The sequence below is a fragment of the Pholcus phalangioides genome, unplaced genomic scaffold (assembly GCF_987345545.1).
Source record: "Pholcus phalangioides strain wild (caught in Gottingen) unplaced genomic scaffold, Ppha-v1.0 ptg000007l_1, whole genome shotgun sequence".
In the NCBI taxonomy this organism is placed as follows: Eukaryota; Metazoa; Arthropoda; class Arachnida; order Araneae; family Pholcidae; genus Pholcus; species Pholcus phalangioides.
Genome location: NW_028301600.1, coordinates 11,600,395 through 11,618,931, shown reverse-complemented (window position 1 = coordinate 11,618,931; position 18,537 = coordinate 11,600,395). Strand labels below are relative to the sequence as shown.

The following is an 18,537-nucleotide window of genomic DNA, read 5'->3' as shown; positions in this document are numbered from 1 at the left end:
TTGTGCTCTTTACTCAGCATATCAGGTGTGACACGGAAACAGGCATCGGTAATGTGTCTTTGCATATTCTGCAAAGTTGTTGCTTCTATGTGATAAACTTGCAAGTCCAGGTGAGCAAGTGGTCTAGTGATCATACTGGCCACCAAAGCTGATAATCCGTTTATAATAAGAACTGTTCTTCTCATATATATTCATTTTCCACGGCTCAAATCGTATTTAGACATTGAGGAAACCAGATCTGCATTTAAAGTTGTTTTTCTAATTTTGGTTTAATCTTACAAATTTTTTCGGTGCCAACATTGCGATGAAAATCGTAAAAGTCAGATGCCACGGCTAATATTCCACTTTTTTGTACTTATTTATTATCAAGAAAAAAAAATTCAATTGGAAGTCTCAGGATAGGAGAACGGAAAAGAAATGAAAAAATTTCGTATTTCAATAGCCGCAATAGCGGAGGCGGTAAGGGGTATGTTTAGAGAGTGTTCAACAGCACTTCACCAAAAGCAAATATCATATTTTTCCGACGGATTTTCTGTGATGTGTGCTATTAACCATTCGAGGGTGCATATACACTTTCGAGGTGGATTGGAGGATATTTTTATCAGTACAAACATTGCTGGAACTAAGGGAGTGGGTGTATTAAAATTTGGGGAGGGGGCGGCAGTTTAGGTGGTAACAAAGATCACCGTTATAAAATCATCGAATCTTAAATTTGGGGAGTTGGCAAGATCATGTTTGCCACGGGTGCAAGGACCATCAAGGTTATGCTGCACCAAACAATGATCAAGCGGCGTAATGACTTGTGGGTGGTAGAATTTGCGTTACCCAGGTTGCACCATGAGAATGCCAACCACATTACTATAGCCTGCACCCTTGAATGATTGATTGCATTTATTGCAGCAAATTCGTTAGAAAAATGTGATATTTGCTTCTGGTGCAGTGTTGTTGTGCACTCTCTAAATACGCCCTATATCGCCTTTTCTATTGAGATTCGACCACACATTCTATGAAAAAAATGCTTCTTTAGGACTCTTCTTAAAGGTTTTCCCATGCATTTTGAATCACCTTGTATACAGCCTCATGAAAATAAAAGACATTTACGTAAAATAGGCACGTCATTTGAATAGTTTTTAAAATTCAAAATATGTCTCCATAGTCATTGGTTTGATAGTTAGAAGGGTGTATAATATACAAGATATATAAGGTATCTTGTAAGTGCTACTGCGACATTTATCGCATCAACTGTCATCGTTAAAAGTATGGTTTCAATTTAAAAAATGCTCCAAATATGTTCAAAAATCACTCTATTCACGTTTTAAGATTGAAAATACTGTGTCTCAAAATATATATATATATGCGATCTCCCGTACTCTCATTTCCAATTAGAAAGTTGTTGCCCTATCTCTTCTGATGCAAACAAAAAATATTCACGTTTCCAAGAGCAAAATTTGCGGAGATATTTGAATTCAAAAATGGGAAAGAAGTTGAAAAATAACATCAAAAGCGATAAGAAGATAGGCGATCAGAAGATACAGGCCAATACTTTCTAATTAGTAGTTAGAGAACAGGGGAAACGTATAAAACTATTATTTTTTTCATTCTGTGACACACTGTATGTATTTTCACTCTTAAATCTCGTACAGAATGATTTTTGAACACATTTTGAGCATTTTTTTTAAATTGAAACCATTCCTCTAGGACGAACGGTTCATAAGATATAATAAATAAAGGAAGTATTACCACTCACAGGACACCTTGTATATAAGGACTTTACTATATACCATGTATTCTATACTTTCCAATGACGAATCTTATCTTGAACTAACCGCGGAATTGCTATTAACTGAATTCCATTTCGTGGAAAATGAGAGAAACATTTCGCGGTGTCCAAAAAGGAGAACAAGAATAACACGTTGCGAGAAATCATGAAAAATATTCCACTCACCGACAGATTCTCATTTTTATTTCGTATATCTGTGCCCGTGTCCCTAGTGATGAAACACACACACACAGAAAATATCTTCATCGACGGACATTCTCTGGACAGAAAACTTTGTCCGCAGATGATGAGTGACCGTAGAGAAGGAGGTTGTTTCAACCCTCTCTTCGTTTTCTGAAAGCATTTATATTGTCGAAAAGCATTCTATAAGCCCCTCATCCTTTTATTTATTTCACTGTCGTTAAAAGATTACAGTTAATGATCAATAGCCATAAGTCTATTTTAGATCCCAAGGCACGATAAATTTTTCTGGATCGGCCAGCGTGTGTTGTTAGAACGGCGGTAGAGACACGAATAAGTTGTCGCAGAATGGTTCTTTTCTAATGAAAAAAAAAATCGGAAAATATTGAAAAATGGATTCATCATGTGTAGATATTATTACACCACAAATGTAAATTTGTTATGGAATTCAAATATGGAGCTCAAAAGATGCCTCTTTGAAAGCAAGGAGGGATTGCTAAACAAATACAAATACAGGGCCACAACAGGCAAAATTCCCAACAAGGTGGCTGAAAAAAGATTCTCATAACACAAATATGTGTGTCCTACATTTCTAAAATACAGCAACCCCCAACTAAAAATGTAATTATAAAAACTAACGACTATCAAATGTATAGTATATACATTGACTATCCTATATTCACTATACCATGATAAAATATTATACAATGCCCATAAATAATACTTATGGTTGTCTTATTCTAAGTATGGATAGCCTATCGATTCACTCCAACATGTTATCGTATTTCTTTTTAAACGTGTCAATGGCGTTCAGAATTTACTACCCCCAGGGGAAAGTAATTCCATTTATTGACAACCCTATTAGAGAAAAAGTCCTGCGACACCACAACCTAGAATTGTCCCTTACCAATCGATACTGGTGGCCTCTGGTCAAAGCAGTCGATTGACGGCGAATTAATAAATCATGGTTCATCCTTTCTATGCCGTTGAAAATTTTTAACACTTCGATCATATCTCCCCGACACTTGCGTTCATCTAATGTAAACATATTCAAGAAATGAAGTCTATTTTCCGCGTGTGCCAACGAGGACACGCGTAGCTCTTCTCTGCGCCCCTTTAACCAAGTCTATGTCCCTCCGTAGGTATTGGGCTCCAAAATCTTACAGCATACTCCAGTCCAGGACGAACTAAGGATCGGAAAAGCGGAAGAATGACTCTAAGAGAACGCGAAGAAACCTTTTTGAAAATGAAACCGAGCATTCTATTCGCTTTTTTTTACCACAGTTGAACAATGTTCAGAATTATAAGAGTAAAATTAGCAAAAGTTGTTGACTAGTACTATGCAAGAAAACTGAATATTTTCTGAATAAAACAGTTTTTGAGTTGTTCATATTTTGTATAGATAAGATAAAAATTAATGTACAAAAAATGCATAGTAAAGTCCCCATACACCCCTTAACCAATGATTTTAGAGACACTTTAATAGAAAAAAACTCAAATGCTGTAAAAAATTTGCCCATTTTAGATATAGTAGAACCTCTCGATAACGGACACCCATTGGACCAAAAATGTTTTCCGCTAACAAGGAGTGTCCACTACGTAGAGGTACGATATAGAGTGGAAACTTTTCTTTCACAAATTTGCTCGTATTCATTTTAATGTAAAAATTCATGTTACTAAAAAAAGTGATACACCGGTGGTTATACATAATCATCAATCGTCTCGATAACTAAATTTTGATCAAATTTCTTTACATTTATCATTTTTACCGGCAATTACGCAAAATCCCCAAATAAAGTTGGAAATATGAAAAAATGTATAATCTTTCTATGTGTGTATAGGGGTCGTTCAAATATTACGTAAGCAAATTTTTAGCTATTTTGGACCACTACCACCAAACCAGAACATGGCTCCCACTCTGTCCCAAGATAGCCAATTTGGACCCCCCCCCCCCGTCAGCAAAATTTCGTCATCAGCTCTGCCAGTCTGAATCCTGACGCATATTGGTGGGATCAGAGACGTACACGGGGGGGGGGGGGGAGTGGGGGATAGGGGGCCCGTGTCCCCTCCCACGATCAAAATTTTATTTTTTTAATGCAAAAAAATATATTTTTTAATTGAAATTTCGGAAGAAAATACATTTACTTGTTATTATAATCAATTTCTGTTAATTTCAATGTTATTTGAAGGCAATAAACTCAAAATTTATGTTTAATAAATTCATTGCGACTCACCCTCTAAGCCATATAATGATAAATCGCATGAAGGCAGTTGGCCCGCGAAGCAAATATGGCCCTGGGGGGTTATCTGATGCGGCCTGTCCTCCTAAAACCAAATTTTGTAAAAATGAACCAAGTGGCATATTTACGGATCGCTTGTGTCCTATGGTACAATTCCAGAACATTTAAGTGGCCCGTGGCACATTTTCAGATCACTTAGTGACCCGCGACACAGTTCCAGAACACTTAAGCGACCCGTGACACATTTAGAGATCCCTTGAGTGACATGTGACGTAGTTTTAGAGCACTTAAGTGGCCCCCAGTGCGGTTCTACATCACTCAAGTTACCCACGGCACATTCTCAGATTATTTAAGTGATCCGCGGCATGTAACTACGGATCACTTGAGTGATGCGTGGCACAGTTCCAGAGCACTTAAGCAGCCCGGACACATTTCCAGATCACTTGGATTCGCGAAAATTTTAGAGATCACTAAAATGGCTCTGTAGGACACTTATCAATAGTGGGGGGGGGATGTTATTTCAAGTGCCCACAAACTATCGACAGGTTTTCTCGTTTTTGGCTCACCGACTAAGATACCATAAGAATATTTCATATTTCATAAAGGGTGGTTGATGACGTAAGCATTATCAAAACCCCCCTCCCCCTTGTCATCAAAACTCAGCAAATCGGAAACCCTCCTCCCCCCCCCATCGATGATGACGTAATACTTGAACGGCCCCATAGTATAATGTATAATTCTCTTCATCAAACCAATTAATTATTTTTACCCGCACATCATACGAATATTCAGCGAATATTGCACTTAGAAACGTTTAAGTTTTTTTTAGTTTTTTCCGTTGGCCTCACGAGAGACAGGGCAACAACTTTCTAATCGGAAGTTAGAGGACAGGGGGAACCGTCTAAAAATTTAGATTATTTTTATATTATGATGAACCGTATTTTCTCTCTCTAAACTCGTACAGGGTAATTTTTGAACGCCTTTCGAGCATTTCTTAAATCCGAATTACACCTCTACGACGAACGCTTGATGAGATAACGGCCGTATTAGCACTTACAGGACACCCTGTATATTAAGTGTTTCATATGCATGATCACCACTATCATATCATTTTAAATTGCTTTTTTTTTATGAGTTAAAATATGAGTCTGGCAATCAGCAAACGAATTCACAATGGCTTTCTGCGAAGCAAGTACGCACAAAATAAATGAGCATATTACATTGTTAAACTGGAATTCTGTCTGCGATGTGTTAATTTTGTGTGAATCAAAAATACAATATTAATTACAAAACCATTTATTTTATTGAATTATAATTATTTTGGATCATTAATTCCTCTGTTAAAGAACCAATCGTAAGAAATAACTATTGGGAATGAATGTCATCACAGTCACATTTCACAACATCAAAAAGATACAACATCCAAAAATTTGTAAATATTATAAAAAATTTATTTCCCCTGAAGCTAATGGAATCATTTCTTGCATCGTAGTCGTTGTATTCAACTTTTACGATAAAATCAATTTTAAGCTAATCGTTTTTTTTTTATATGTATCGTTCTGCAGGTTAACAGTGACAAACAGCTGTCCCATGGATCTGCGGTACTTCCCAATGGACCGCCAAGAATGTACTGTGGAAATAGAGAGCTGTAAGTACTCTTATTGCATCTATAAGTTTCATGCTTTGTGGTTTGGTTGAGTACCAAGATTATAGACAAACGTTTGAAAAAAACAAATCCAATGCTATTTCTGCTGTGAAAACGTTTTTCGTCAAATACAATCAACGCCGCTTATTAGCATCTCGAATTAATTTTATTGTTGTAACTTTTGCAAAGAACAGAACGGACCAATATCATTATATGGAAAAAAATTCATTCATAGTTATCGGAACTTCGGATAATGTTATTATTAATTATCAATATTATTTCGGATAATATTATCGTTATCACCCTGCAGGACTATGCAGGATGATAGAAAGTGTGTTCGTGCCTCCTCTCTTATAGCATACATTTCCGTATTTAATGCCGTAATCGGTACGTAGTATTCACTGTTATTCATGAACGTGTGGAGCTGCTTTTGCAATCGCCTTCCTATAGTGAAGGCAAATGTATGACAAAAAAATACTTTCCTTCAGTTCTTGATCAGTTTCTTTCAGTTGACCAGATTCACATTGGTTTTTTTTCGAGTAACTTTCGCAAGGGATCTATGTAATGTATTATATTAAAGAAAGTATCGTAATTCGTGATACGCTAGACAGTTTCATTCTAACGCCTCTCAATGGCTAAAAAAAAACAGGATTTTAGCTAAAAATGGAACAAATGTCCCGTTTTACACATAACAAGTTTCCCATACGTCCCGTTCCACCAAACAGTATGTATGGTCATAGTACTTGCAAACGGAATTTTTGTCAGATATACTTATCATTCGGTTTCCTGCTCGCGTCATGTTAATGATGCTGCCCGGGGTATAATGTAAGAGAGAGAGAGCTGTAATTCTGTAGTTATGTTTTTATAATTGTAATTTAATGTAAATTGTTAAACCCGGCGCAAAGGTGCACCCTGGGGTAGGCTGTAAATCTTTTTTTTCATTGAGAAAATATAAATGCTCTCTCCAGGGAACCCCCATATAGCGAATCACATTCGCCGGGTCAAGATAAGTAACTCATACTTATCATTCGGCTATTGTTATCAGAAATTTCTAAACCCGATGTGATCACATTAAGCGGCGTGGGCTGTATAACAAGTTTTAACCTTCGGATGTTATCCTGGTAATGCATTTACCTACCAACTATACATCTGGTATGGATGGATTCTAGAAATGTGTTCCTTTCTGGATAAATAATATGCATTTATGCCTTCAACACATCTGCAGCCAGCAAACAAACTGATGAAAGTGAAGAAATTTTTAGACTTCCCGCCAGAATTTCCGATGATATTATAACTATTGCTCATTTTATAATTTAAAACACGTAATATTATTTTCAATGAATATCTCGAGGCTTAGAATCATTTCTGCTCCCAGTTTCCGTTCATCCAATGATCCTAAAAATAGACATACACGCCGGAACTAACGCGTATCAATTACTTAATTACCAGATACACTGTTCCAATGTTCAGCATAACGCACCGTTGCATATTTATACGATTGCGTGCTTCTGTCATTTTGTTTATTATTTTTATTATTGTTAGCTGTTTGTTGTATTTAAGCGCATTATTTGAGTTCGAAGAACTTCATTGCGATTTTGGATTCTCTTATAATCTAGCAAATTTTTCAACTGCATACGAAGGAATTCTTTTAGTACTTTAAAATAGGCGAAATTTAGGAAGTACCCTACATTTAAAAATAGTAGGAAATAAAGGTTTGTAATTTTCGTATACACATAGTAAAGAATATTGGCAAAATCCTTCCGCTACACACGCGCGCGCACTTTTATTTGTTTAGTGCAAAACTTTACCATTCCAGTTGAGTTCTTAGATGATAACAGTTGATCCATTATATGATATCTGTATCATTAACGAGCTTTCGAATATAATAATATGTGCTATGTAAGAGGACGGAGTTCGTTTCCCGAGTGCTAATAATGTTTGCGTGTATATATCCGGAGTTGAAATTTAACGAACACTTTAGACATGGGGGGAAATATTTGAGAGTTTAAATCGGCTCTTGAGTAAGCGAAGTATTTTTCTTCATTGCTCAATTAGCTTTTCTTGCTTGGAGTTACTTTAAAGACGCGTCTCGTCTTCTCGAGACTTTGCTTCGCAATTACTGCAACACCTGCTAAACTAGAATGAACGGCGGCAATTAACGAAGTGGTTTAAGATATCGATTTTAGAATGTTTTCTCTCCATGTTCCCATGTACTCTTCGACGAAATAGCGCTTACGATTGCTAAAGGGAGCTTCCTATTAATTGCTGTCGTTCGAAAAGCATAAGCCGATTGAAGTCACAGAACCTGGTGAGAAATTTTAGTGAAGCAAATTGGCTTTTTCCTTGGAATTTCCAAAAATGCGTCAGCATTCAAAGTCTTCTCAAACAGAAATAAGAATCATCTTCATTATCAAGTGATTTAAATTACGAATATTGAAATGTTCTCCGAGCTGCGGCAAATCGAGCTGAAACATATTACAGTAGAACCTCTGAATGGACACCCATGGGTCCAAAATTTTTGTCCGCTTATGGGGAGGTATGATATACAGTGGAACCTCGTATGGACGACTTTCACTCATCTCAGCCACTCGTTGGACATTTTGCCTGTTGTGGCTTTGTATTTGTATACGACATTTCGCTTCGATCGCAGTTGGTTTCTATTCATTTTAAAGTTAAAATGAATCACAAATCGTCTTAATAAAGAAAGTTTGACTAAATTTCATTACATTTATATCACTTTTACCGGTGATCATGCACATTTCCCAATAAAGTTGGAAAGTATGATAAATATGGAAAAAATTATAATTTTTCTTCTCTTCATTAAACCAATTAATTATTTTTACCCGTATGTGCACTATACATATTTCGCAATTAAAATTAAGTTAAAGTAAAATGACTTGTGAAGAAGATAAAAATATTCATAACAGCCTTATCAGTCTTGTAATGTTTACTCTCTTCACACGTATCAACAAACAAAACCAACATTACCATACGAATTGACCATCCTGGACCATAGTTATGTTCAGTTAATTAAGTAATTAATTGACGATTTATCATATTTAACAACACGATCTTGGGATTAAACATAATTTTAGTTGAATATGATAAATTCTCGATTTATGAACCAAAAGTTATTAAACTAGAGTTTTTGGAAAAAAAATTGGAGTTTTTTTTACTGTGGGCCTGATTTTACTGTCCGCTATCGGGGAGCGAAATACATTAAATCCCTGAGGGGAGTGTCCGTAAGTGGAGGTTCCACTGTATTTTCTTAGAAAGTATATGCCTGTATATCATTTTTGATAGGCAAAAAATTCATCAATATCTTACGAATCATTTGATCAAAAATGAAACGAAAGTAATTTTACGCTACGTTACGTGACTTTTTAAGTTGAATCGTAATCATGAAATATCGTTCGAAATCAAGGTATTTTTTACAAACTCGTAGATTTCAAAACTTTTAATGATCTAGAACGAAAAAATAGTTCTGAATAAGAGTTATTACATTTTCACGTTTTATTGTTATTTTAAAAAAATTCAATATTCCAATTTTTTAAGTTTTTCTACAAAAAAAATTTCAATAAAAATTCAGTACAATGTATAAATTCATTATGAAACATGCTATTGATATTTTTATACACCAGAATTTATCTCACAGTTATTGGAAATTTATTAATTTTACTAAAGTTATTTTAAAAAATAATAATAGTAAGTTACTAATACATTATTTTTGAAAATAGAACGGGTGTTCGTTGGAATTTTGAAGCTACCGGTATTCATTAAAATATACTGCGGTGAACCACAACTTATCTTTTTCGGCTTTACCGGTTCCGTGATTTTTTTTTTGCTTCTAATTTTTGTCTAATAAAGTAGTTCGACACAAGGGACGGTGACGTCGTGAGCTGATAACCCATCGGCGTAATGAGTGTAAATGTTAAATCGATATACAGCGTTGCTTTCAGGGAAGGCAACTATTTAAATCTCATTTGCAAGGTTAAACAGTTATTTTTTTTTTCTGTTCTTTTCCATTTCTCGCCGCGTACAATTTGTTTCCAGCAGCTGCTGCTTTTTAACGGGTTCCCGCAAATGCTCCAAGCAAGAGATACAATCAGCAAAGAAAAATTTCAAAGAGAAATGCTCTTAAAACGTGTTTTCGTGATAAGCAACATATTTACTCTTGAAGTTAACCGATACCTCGCACTTTGAAAGGTATTCAAAAAAAAAAAAAAAAACATACATATCATCATTTATATATATAAACGTTATGCTATTTCTGTCAAAATAGAAAAATTACTTCCAAAAATACGTAAAAAAACATACAAATATTTCAAGATGTTCGAATTATCATGATGCAGAAAATCGAACGCACCACGTTTTATAGAACAACTAGATTGAACGAACAAGCAATAATATAGTATAAATTTTAGGAATATTGAAGCTAAAAGCATTCCCCACATTTTAGTTTATGGTAAGAGTTTTTCTAAGACAGTTGTACTGTTTCTGTTGTTAATGAATTGGTTGGGTTTAAAACATAAACGGAAGTGGCGGCTAATGAGGCAAAATTTTAATTTTTGATTTTTTTTTTCAAAGCCAATTTAGCAAATTTAAATTTCTTTTTCGTTTCATTCACAAACATACACACTTGTGTTATACAGGGTTGTTATAAATAAACTGATACTACTGAGACGTATGTAGCACCCATTCTGATGATGGTATTTTTATGAAATTTGGTATATAAGATATATGGATCATGGGAAAGAAATTTTTTTTTGACCAAAGATTTTTGACCACCAGGTAAAAGGCGCTGTAGTGTAAATATAATCCACCTGGCACTACTCGGACGCGACGTATGTAGCGCCCAAGGTGGTGGATGTATTTCATCGAAACTTGGTATATGAGCTATTTTCACCATGGAAAAAAGATAACCGCGATAAAAAGAATCACTTTTTCACCTGGTGGTCTGAAATTGAACTATTTTTATTGAATCTTCTTTTTTTCTATGGTACATATATCCTACATACCAAGTTTTATCAAAATATCTCCATCACAATGGGCGCTATGTAAAGTACGTCGGAATAATGTCAGTTTATTTTTTAACCACCCTGTATGATAATATTCAGAACAAATAATTTGAGTTACTTATGCAGCGATTATCAAGAAAAATAAAATCACAAATAACTGGATAAAAATCCTGAAATATTATTCTAATATAATTTCTTCAGTTTTTATGCCTAAATATAGTGTTGAAATATGGAAACTTCCTAGTTTTAATGATTGCTAAGCCATGGTGAAGCTTTGATGGCCCTACCGAATATTCAAGTTTATCTTCTTGCTTGAAAGAAAAAACTTTGTTCAGCACTAATCTCCGAGTGATGACAAATATTTCTTCCTTTTTTGTGTAACATCATACACTACTTAACCAAACACCAACTCCGGCCATATCGCTCTGTCGGAAATAAAGGCGCCATCTATCGGTGGCCGCCTCAAGCTCATAAGGGAAAATATCTTGTTTGCTATATTCTTCCACTGGTTTGAACCTGGAACCTGACGGCAACATTCACGATAGTAGATGAGCATCGTACCACCACGCCACTCTGGCACCATGAATTAAATAACCTAACTTGTTGAAAATTTAAAAAAAGTAATACCTCACATAAAGCAGAAGGAAAATTCAATAAAAAAGGGACACTTTTTCACCTGGTGGTCGAAAATTTAATTTTTTTTTTTATTTCATAAATCTCTCTCCATGCTGTCATTAAGATATCCTCAAAAATTGGCTGTATTCGGATAAGCAGTTTTTGAGAAAAACTACTCAGAGTACGGGAACTTTAATTATAATCACCCTGAATAATTATGTAACTATTTCATTCCATATATCTAAAACATATTATCATTTTCTCTGTTTTTTGTTGAGTAAAATACTATTTCACCAACAAGAACTCTTCAGTTTATCTGTGTTTCTGTGGTAGTAACAGTATTTAGTATCCTAAACTAAAATAAGAACGTCGGATCCCCCTTCATTCCAACAATCTAACTGCTAAAAATGGATCCCGAGAGCATGTCTATCGGCAAAGAGAGCATGTCTATTCATTGCATAATTTTCTCTAATTTAGTTCCGTCTCAATACATTATATAAAAAAGAAATCGGATAAGTGGAAACCGTTCTGACGATAGTTGATAGTAGAAATATAATATTTATTTATTCATTTTGCCTGAAGCAATTCCATCTCTTTTTGTATTACGTTTTTCAATGAGAATATGGAACATTTATTTTCATTGCGAATATTTGCTGCATGTTACTGATAATTTATCCGATTACAAATTAATTACGATTACACATATTCGTGATCCCCACGGGGAATTTGAGATGGGTTTGTACCTAATTAGGAATCCGAACCTGCATGTTTATCTGCATGTTCATGTTCTGATCATTAGAGATATACAGCATTCAAAATACAGGAAATGTTTTTTTATTTGCAGTGTTATTGCAAATAAAAGCGAAGAGAAGAGAATAAAATAATATTATGATGCTCAGTAGATTAATTTATTTCACACTCTTTTTCCTAAAAAAAAGAGAAATTAACATTTTTGCTGATCTGAACAAGTTTCAAAAATTTGAACAGCAAAGAAAATTGCGAACGCAGTTCACGAAAATGCTCCTGTTGGAAAGCCTGATTTTGCAGTATGACTGTTTAATTACATCTCATCTGCTAAAGGAGGGTTCTTCTTTAGTATATCCGTGGTAAAAGAAAATTTATTAAATTGATTGAATGCATCCAAAAACGTCAAAGTATTTTTGTTTGGAAAATTAGAACATCTGAATAAAACCGGTTATCAAAGTTTGTGAAAATGCACATGAACTTTTTCCACGTGTTCTTGGTTATACTGTATATGTAAACCATGAATCCTCCAAGCGGAAATACGACATTGCATATACAAAAAATGAAATATCTGTAAACATGACATATTACGTGTGCATGTGTTTTGACAGCATGGGAAAAATCTTGGTGAAATCTTGGTGAAAAACAATTCCTGCTAAGGCCATCACTGAATGATCGGCTATTTTGTCTATTGAAAGAGATTCTATGATTTATTATATGATTCTATGATATGTCTAAAAACATTTTGTGTTTACATACTCAAGACGAACAACACTTGAACGGAGATGTTGATGCCATTTCCATAAAAATATTCATGTGATAATCCGGGTTTTTTTTTTAGTCTAGAAATATCAATTTTATCAAATAAAAATTTCGGGAATTTATCTTTTTTTTATATAAAAAGGAAGCAACTACTTTTACGTTTACAAATCATTCCAAATTTAGAATTCTTTAAAATCGCAACCATACTGTAAAATTCAGCTTTCAAACATGAGCATATAATGCGTAGAAATTCTTTGAGATGTTCTATTTTTTTTAAAACAAACGTGTAAATATATTTCATAATTCAGTGCTCGAATAAGAGAAAAAAAAATTGACTTCAAAATACTTCTAGAGAAAATCCTGACTATTTCTCTAAAAAAGTGTTTAGTTTTCAGTATTTATAGCTTTTAGTGAATTTATCTTATTATAATAAAATTCTTATTATAAAGGTTACGTAGAAGAGACCACAAAACGGGTCTAATTCAATAATTTGCACTTTCTTCGAAGCCGAATGTTTAACAAAGGGTTCGAGGGAGGAAAAAAAAAACCAGTCTTTGAGCAAATGCTCTCAGGGAAAGTAATCGATTTAAACGCAATTTGTCTGCCGATAGTTGCCCTTCGAATTAGAGCAAAAGACTTGGAACGAATGTAAATTCGTAGCTCTAACAGATGTTTGTCATGCCGGCTCGAGTTCTCGTTATCTGGGATATATAACGGTAAAAGAGATGACTTAGTCTGAAGGAGATTTGAACAGATATATACATACATGGCATAGCTAATTACGTTCGTGCGGACGGTCATCAACACTTATTCCGAGGAAATCATTCGTAATTCAATATCGGATCACAGCCATCCGCAGACTTCGAATACTCAATTTGGTTAGTTGACTTCGATTTTTAACTGTATTATTTCGCGAAGAAAAATAACGAGTGAATATGAAAAGAGTCGACTGGGGATCCTAACAAAATATTTATGTACTCGAACAACATTCAAACAGAATTTTCTGATTAGAAATGCCTATTATTTCTGCTATGTGAAATACGGGAATAAACCGGAGCTGAGATACGTAAATTTCTCTGAAAAATGCCCACTCCTCAAATGCAAGCAAAATCACAGGATAGTTGCAAAATTGGTAGTGATATCAAGTTATAATCAAGAATAAATTGTTTGGTCGATCAGAATAATATATGGAGGGCTCAGAAGCCAATCAGTGTAAGTCAATAAACATTAAAAATGAGGTAAAAGGATCTTATATTTCGTGGTCAGTATAAGTAGCGCTATTTACCGATAATGACTTGAATGCTTTGATAACTGAAAGTTTCAGCAATGAAGAAGCACTTGCAATACGAAAGTCCTTTTCTTAAAATTTATTTACACAGATTTTCTTCTGGGCTCTCTATATGCAATGAACAACGCTAATTTTCAAGAAGCTACGTTATGAGCAAGGGAATTTGTTAAAAGTGAAAATTTTGCTGTGATTTTTAAAAAATGAATTCCATGGCATCTGTTATTTTTCCAGGCCCGAACTATCAATGGAATTGTGTCCGTAACAATTTCCATGCCCGAAATCCTAGGTTATGGCCAGTCTTAAAAATAATTCGTTTAATGCGATGCTCATTAATGACAATTCACCTGGTTTGTAACTCTTAATTAATTTCAACTCACGAGTGAAAGTTATTGCTTCAACTTGTAAGTTCCTTCGAAATCAAGGTTTTACGGAAACATTTCAAGCCTACTTCTCATGCTGCTCGTTTACACAGATTGATTTCAGGGAATATGGACTTTTTAAAAGACGCGTGATTGTGGCCTTGATCCTTATTTTATGAAGCCATCCTAATAAATATTCCATTCAGTACCTTGTGCAGGAACAACTGTAGTTTTTTTTGCAATTTTTTTACCAAAGTGTTTTTCACTATAAAATATTATATAGGCTATATACAGGGTGATCAGCGAATAAGCCCTTATTTCAAAATTAAATATCTCTACAAGAAAGATCAATAGAATTATGCGGTAAACGGTACGTTTATTAGGAAAACTGTAAGAATGTTGTACAGGAATTTCGAAAACTTAGTTTTTTTTTTAATTTTCTTTAAATTTAAAAAAAAAACTGGAGATTTTGGGGTTCCGAAAATCCTCATTTGTGTGAAGAGAAACCACTGCATTCGCCTAAAGTTACTGCATGGGCTGCGGTATGCGCCATGTGTGCTGACAAATTGTTCCAAAATTGTAACGTAACGTTCAGTAATAATCGTTTCTCGCACGAAGAAACTCTTAATTCTCCGATAATGCCTCTGGCGCATACCGCAGCCCATGCAGTAACTTTAGGCGAATGCAGTGGTTTCTCTTCACACAAATGAGGATTTTCGGAACCCCAAAATCTCCAGTTTTTTTTTTTAAATTTAAAGAAAATTTAAAAAAAAACTAAATTTTCGAAATTCCTGTACAACATTCTTACAGTTTTGCTAATTAAACGTACCGTCTACCGCATAATTCTATTGATCTTTGTTGTAGAGATATTTAATTTTGAAATAAGGGCTTATTCGCTGATCACCCTGTATGTATTATATATATATATATATATATATATATATATATATATATATATATATATATATATATATATATATATATATATATATATATATATATTTTTTTTTCAAAGTTGTAACCAATATTTGAAAAATATTTGTTAATATTTCATATTAATAATTAATATATATATATATATATATATTACCATTAGTTGGCGTACGCAAAGGGGAGTTACCCCCCCCCCCAAGCCGAGATTATAGTGTTATTTTTCAGGAAAAAACGTAACCCTCCCCCCTTGAGAAAATTTTGCGCACGCCTATGCAATTAACTATTACTTACGTGTACTATTATTTTACCTTTTTTACTAAAATTGATCAATTAATTTTTTTTTCTTATTAAAAGACATTTTGACATAAACACAAATCAATAAAAAAAATTAATACTGAATTTTGGCGTAGAAGGTGTGAAGAGTATACAATAAGCACTTGTTTTGGTCGGTATGACTTATTAGACTCTTCTAAGTTTCCCAAACTTTTTGTTTCATCGCCCCCTTCTTCAGAAATCTTTTCTCTCTCATCGCCCCCCCCCAATTCAAGTGAACCCACAGGATCTTATGTTATACCCGTATCGCCCCCCAGACAATTCCATCGTCCAATTTGGGAAACATTTTTGTATTAGAGAAACAAACTTATTAGAAAACGTGAATATTTTTAGCAGATATGATCTGCATTTCAGCTTAAACATATCGAAGTTTTTCTGTGACCGCGGACATGAAACAGTTCAAAACAAATTTCGATTTTCATTTGTCTTCTTGTCCTATAAAGAAGTCTTTCCACAGAGAAAAACAGACGCACAACGCAAAAGGAATTACATTAATCGCAATTTTTCATTTCCAGTTTGGAAAATAGATCGCAGCACTGAACACATCGAACGCACGATCTAGACCAGAGGTCTTCAACCTTTTTCCAGTTGCGAGCATTGCCTGTACCCATCATCAAAAGAAGAGCGCCCTTACGGCAAGTTTAACAAACGAATGCATTAAATGACAATGATTTCACTCCTTCAATGCAATTCCTCTACGGTGTTTAATTGGAACGTTGATCAAGTGCTCACGAGCACGAAATTGGGCATCGAGCACTCTGGGTACTTCAGGGAGCTTCAGTACTTCTGGGTACTTCATTCGAGCACCGGGTTGAAGATGCCTGATCTAGAGGTATACGTCCGGGAATTTAACACCTTTTCTGGCGTGTCACAATTTATTAGATGTTCCTCAGATTAATCTCTAATAGCGAAATATTCACTATCAGTCCCGGAACATGTAACGTGGAATTCGAAAAATAGCTGTGAAGAAAAAACCAGCGCTAATAACTGATTATTTGATGGATGGGTTGACCACAGTGGTTTATGATGGCAGATGTGATTCCATCATCGATCAAAGAAACTGATTCACAATGACGGAGGTCAAACGAAAGACTCCGTCGAGTCAGACTTACTGATATTAATTGCCTCCATGTGTTCTATAAATCCTATACCGTCTTCAATAAAAATAATCCTTAATTTTATATCTTTACGCAATTTTCCTTCAATTTTTATCATGTTTCCAGAATTTCCAACGCATTAACGCTCGCTAAGAATGCGATGTGCACATTGTGGTATATAAATCGTAAATTTTCGGATGTAATATTTTAAAAATTAAGGAAAAATTTAATAAATAGGAGCGAATCGGTCAGTTGGAAAGCATATATTTTGTTTAAAATAAAAAAAATGTCTTGTTTATTAAATTATAAATTAAAACTAATTTAGTACTTTTTGTGGAAAATGGCGTTTTTACACTCTTACAAAAAAAGTACAGCGATATAAGATTATACTATAGTTTCTGCATATAACATTTGGCAATTTATCACAATTTTATCAGTTTTCAAAAGTTTCAGGACTTTGTATTTTACGAAACGTTGTCTAAAATCAAGAATTTTAACCATCGATATCTCGTCGAGTTTTTTTGGTATTTGACACAAAGTTCTATTAATTCTATAATGTCCTACTTTTTATAATTGAAAAATATGCCGCCTGGCAGTCGAGTGGTTAGGGAACTAGCTTCTCACTGTGCAGGTCTGGGTTCGGGCATGGATGTTTACTAACACTAACAAATTCCGTTGACGGATCATGCTGATCCCTTGGGAATACGTGAGGATCATGTTATTATTATTATTTCGGATCAGGGCACGTCAAAAAATTTGATTTTTATAATTTAATTTAAATTAGAGCAATTTAAATTAATTTAAAAATTACATTTAAATTGCATTTAATTTAATTTTAATTCTTATACCTCGATGTCACTGAGGTGAAAATACCACATCTGAATTTACTCTTCTAATTTTTTTTCATTTTATTCTACTTTTAGGAAAACTAAATTGTTTATTCTTTTCGGACATTTTTCTCGTAAAATTCCACGTATGTGTGTTTGTGTGTACACTAGTATATCATGGTTATCTAACTTACTGATTTGAAACAAAAATTGGAACTTTTCCTTCAAATACTTGACATTTCCATGATCCACATTTTTCCACATACCCCCTTTCTTGCATTTCAACTATTTTAATGAAATAAAATTTCGTGGATCTTCCTTTTCGTGCTTTTTTCATTATTTAGCTTTTTTTTCCATTTTTGAAAATGAAAATTCATAGGAAAAACATTTTCATTGTATTTCGACAATATTTGGGTACATATTATGATCTCTAATCGTTTTATGATTTCCAAATTAGTATAAAAGAAGATGTTTGTTCAAAATATTTTCAAAATAAGTTAAAATAACTTTTTTTATGCTTCTATATTACTTTTAATTTTTACTCTTTCAATATACTGTACTTTTGTTTTTGATATATTTAGTAAGCTAGGATGATTGTTCAGTATTTTAATTTCAATTAAATACAAATATTCGAGAAATTTATTTTATTTCTACTGCATGTGAAATGTCTTGTCTACATTTCAATTTTTAATTTTTCAATTTTTGATATTTTTCAA

The 18,537-nt window shown here is 34.0% G+C and overlaps 1 protein-coding gene across 1 annotated transcript in view; it reads left to right on the top strand.

The window, feature by feature from the left end:
* The window catches only part of LOC149084914 (gamma-aminobutyric acid receptor subunit beta-like), a 295,218-nt gene that overhangs the window by 203,331 nt on the left and 73,350 nt on the right, over positions 1-18,537 (top strand). The window contains exon 5 of the mRNA XM_089232655.1: positions 5,766-5,848. Within this exon, the coding sequence (XP_089088781.1) occupies positions 5,766-5,848 (83 nt within the window). The remainder of the gene's footprint in view (positions 1-5,765; positions 5,849-18,537) is intronic.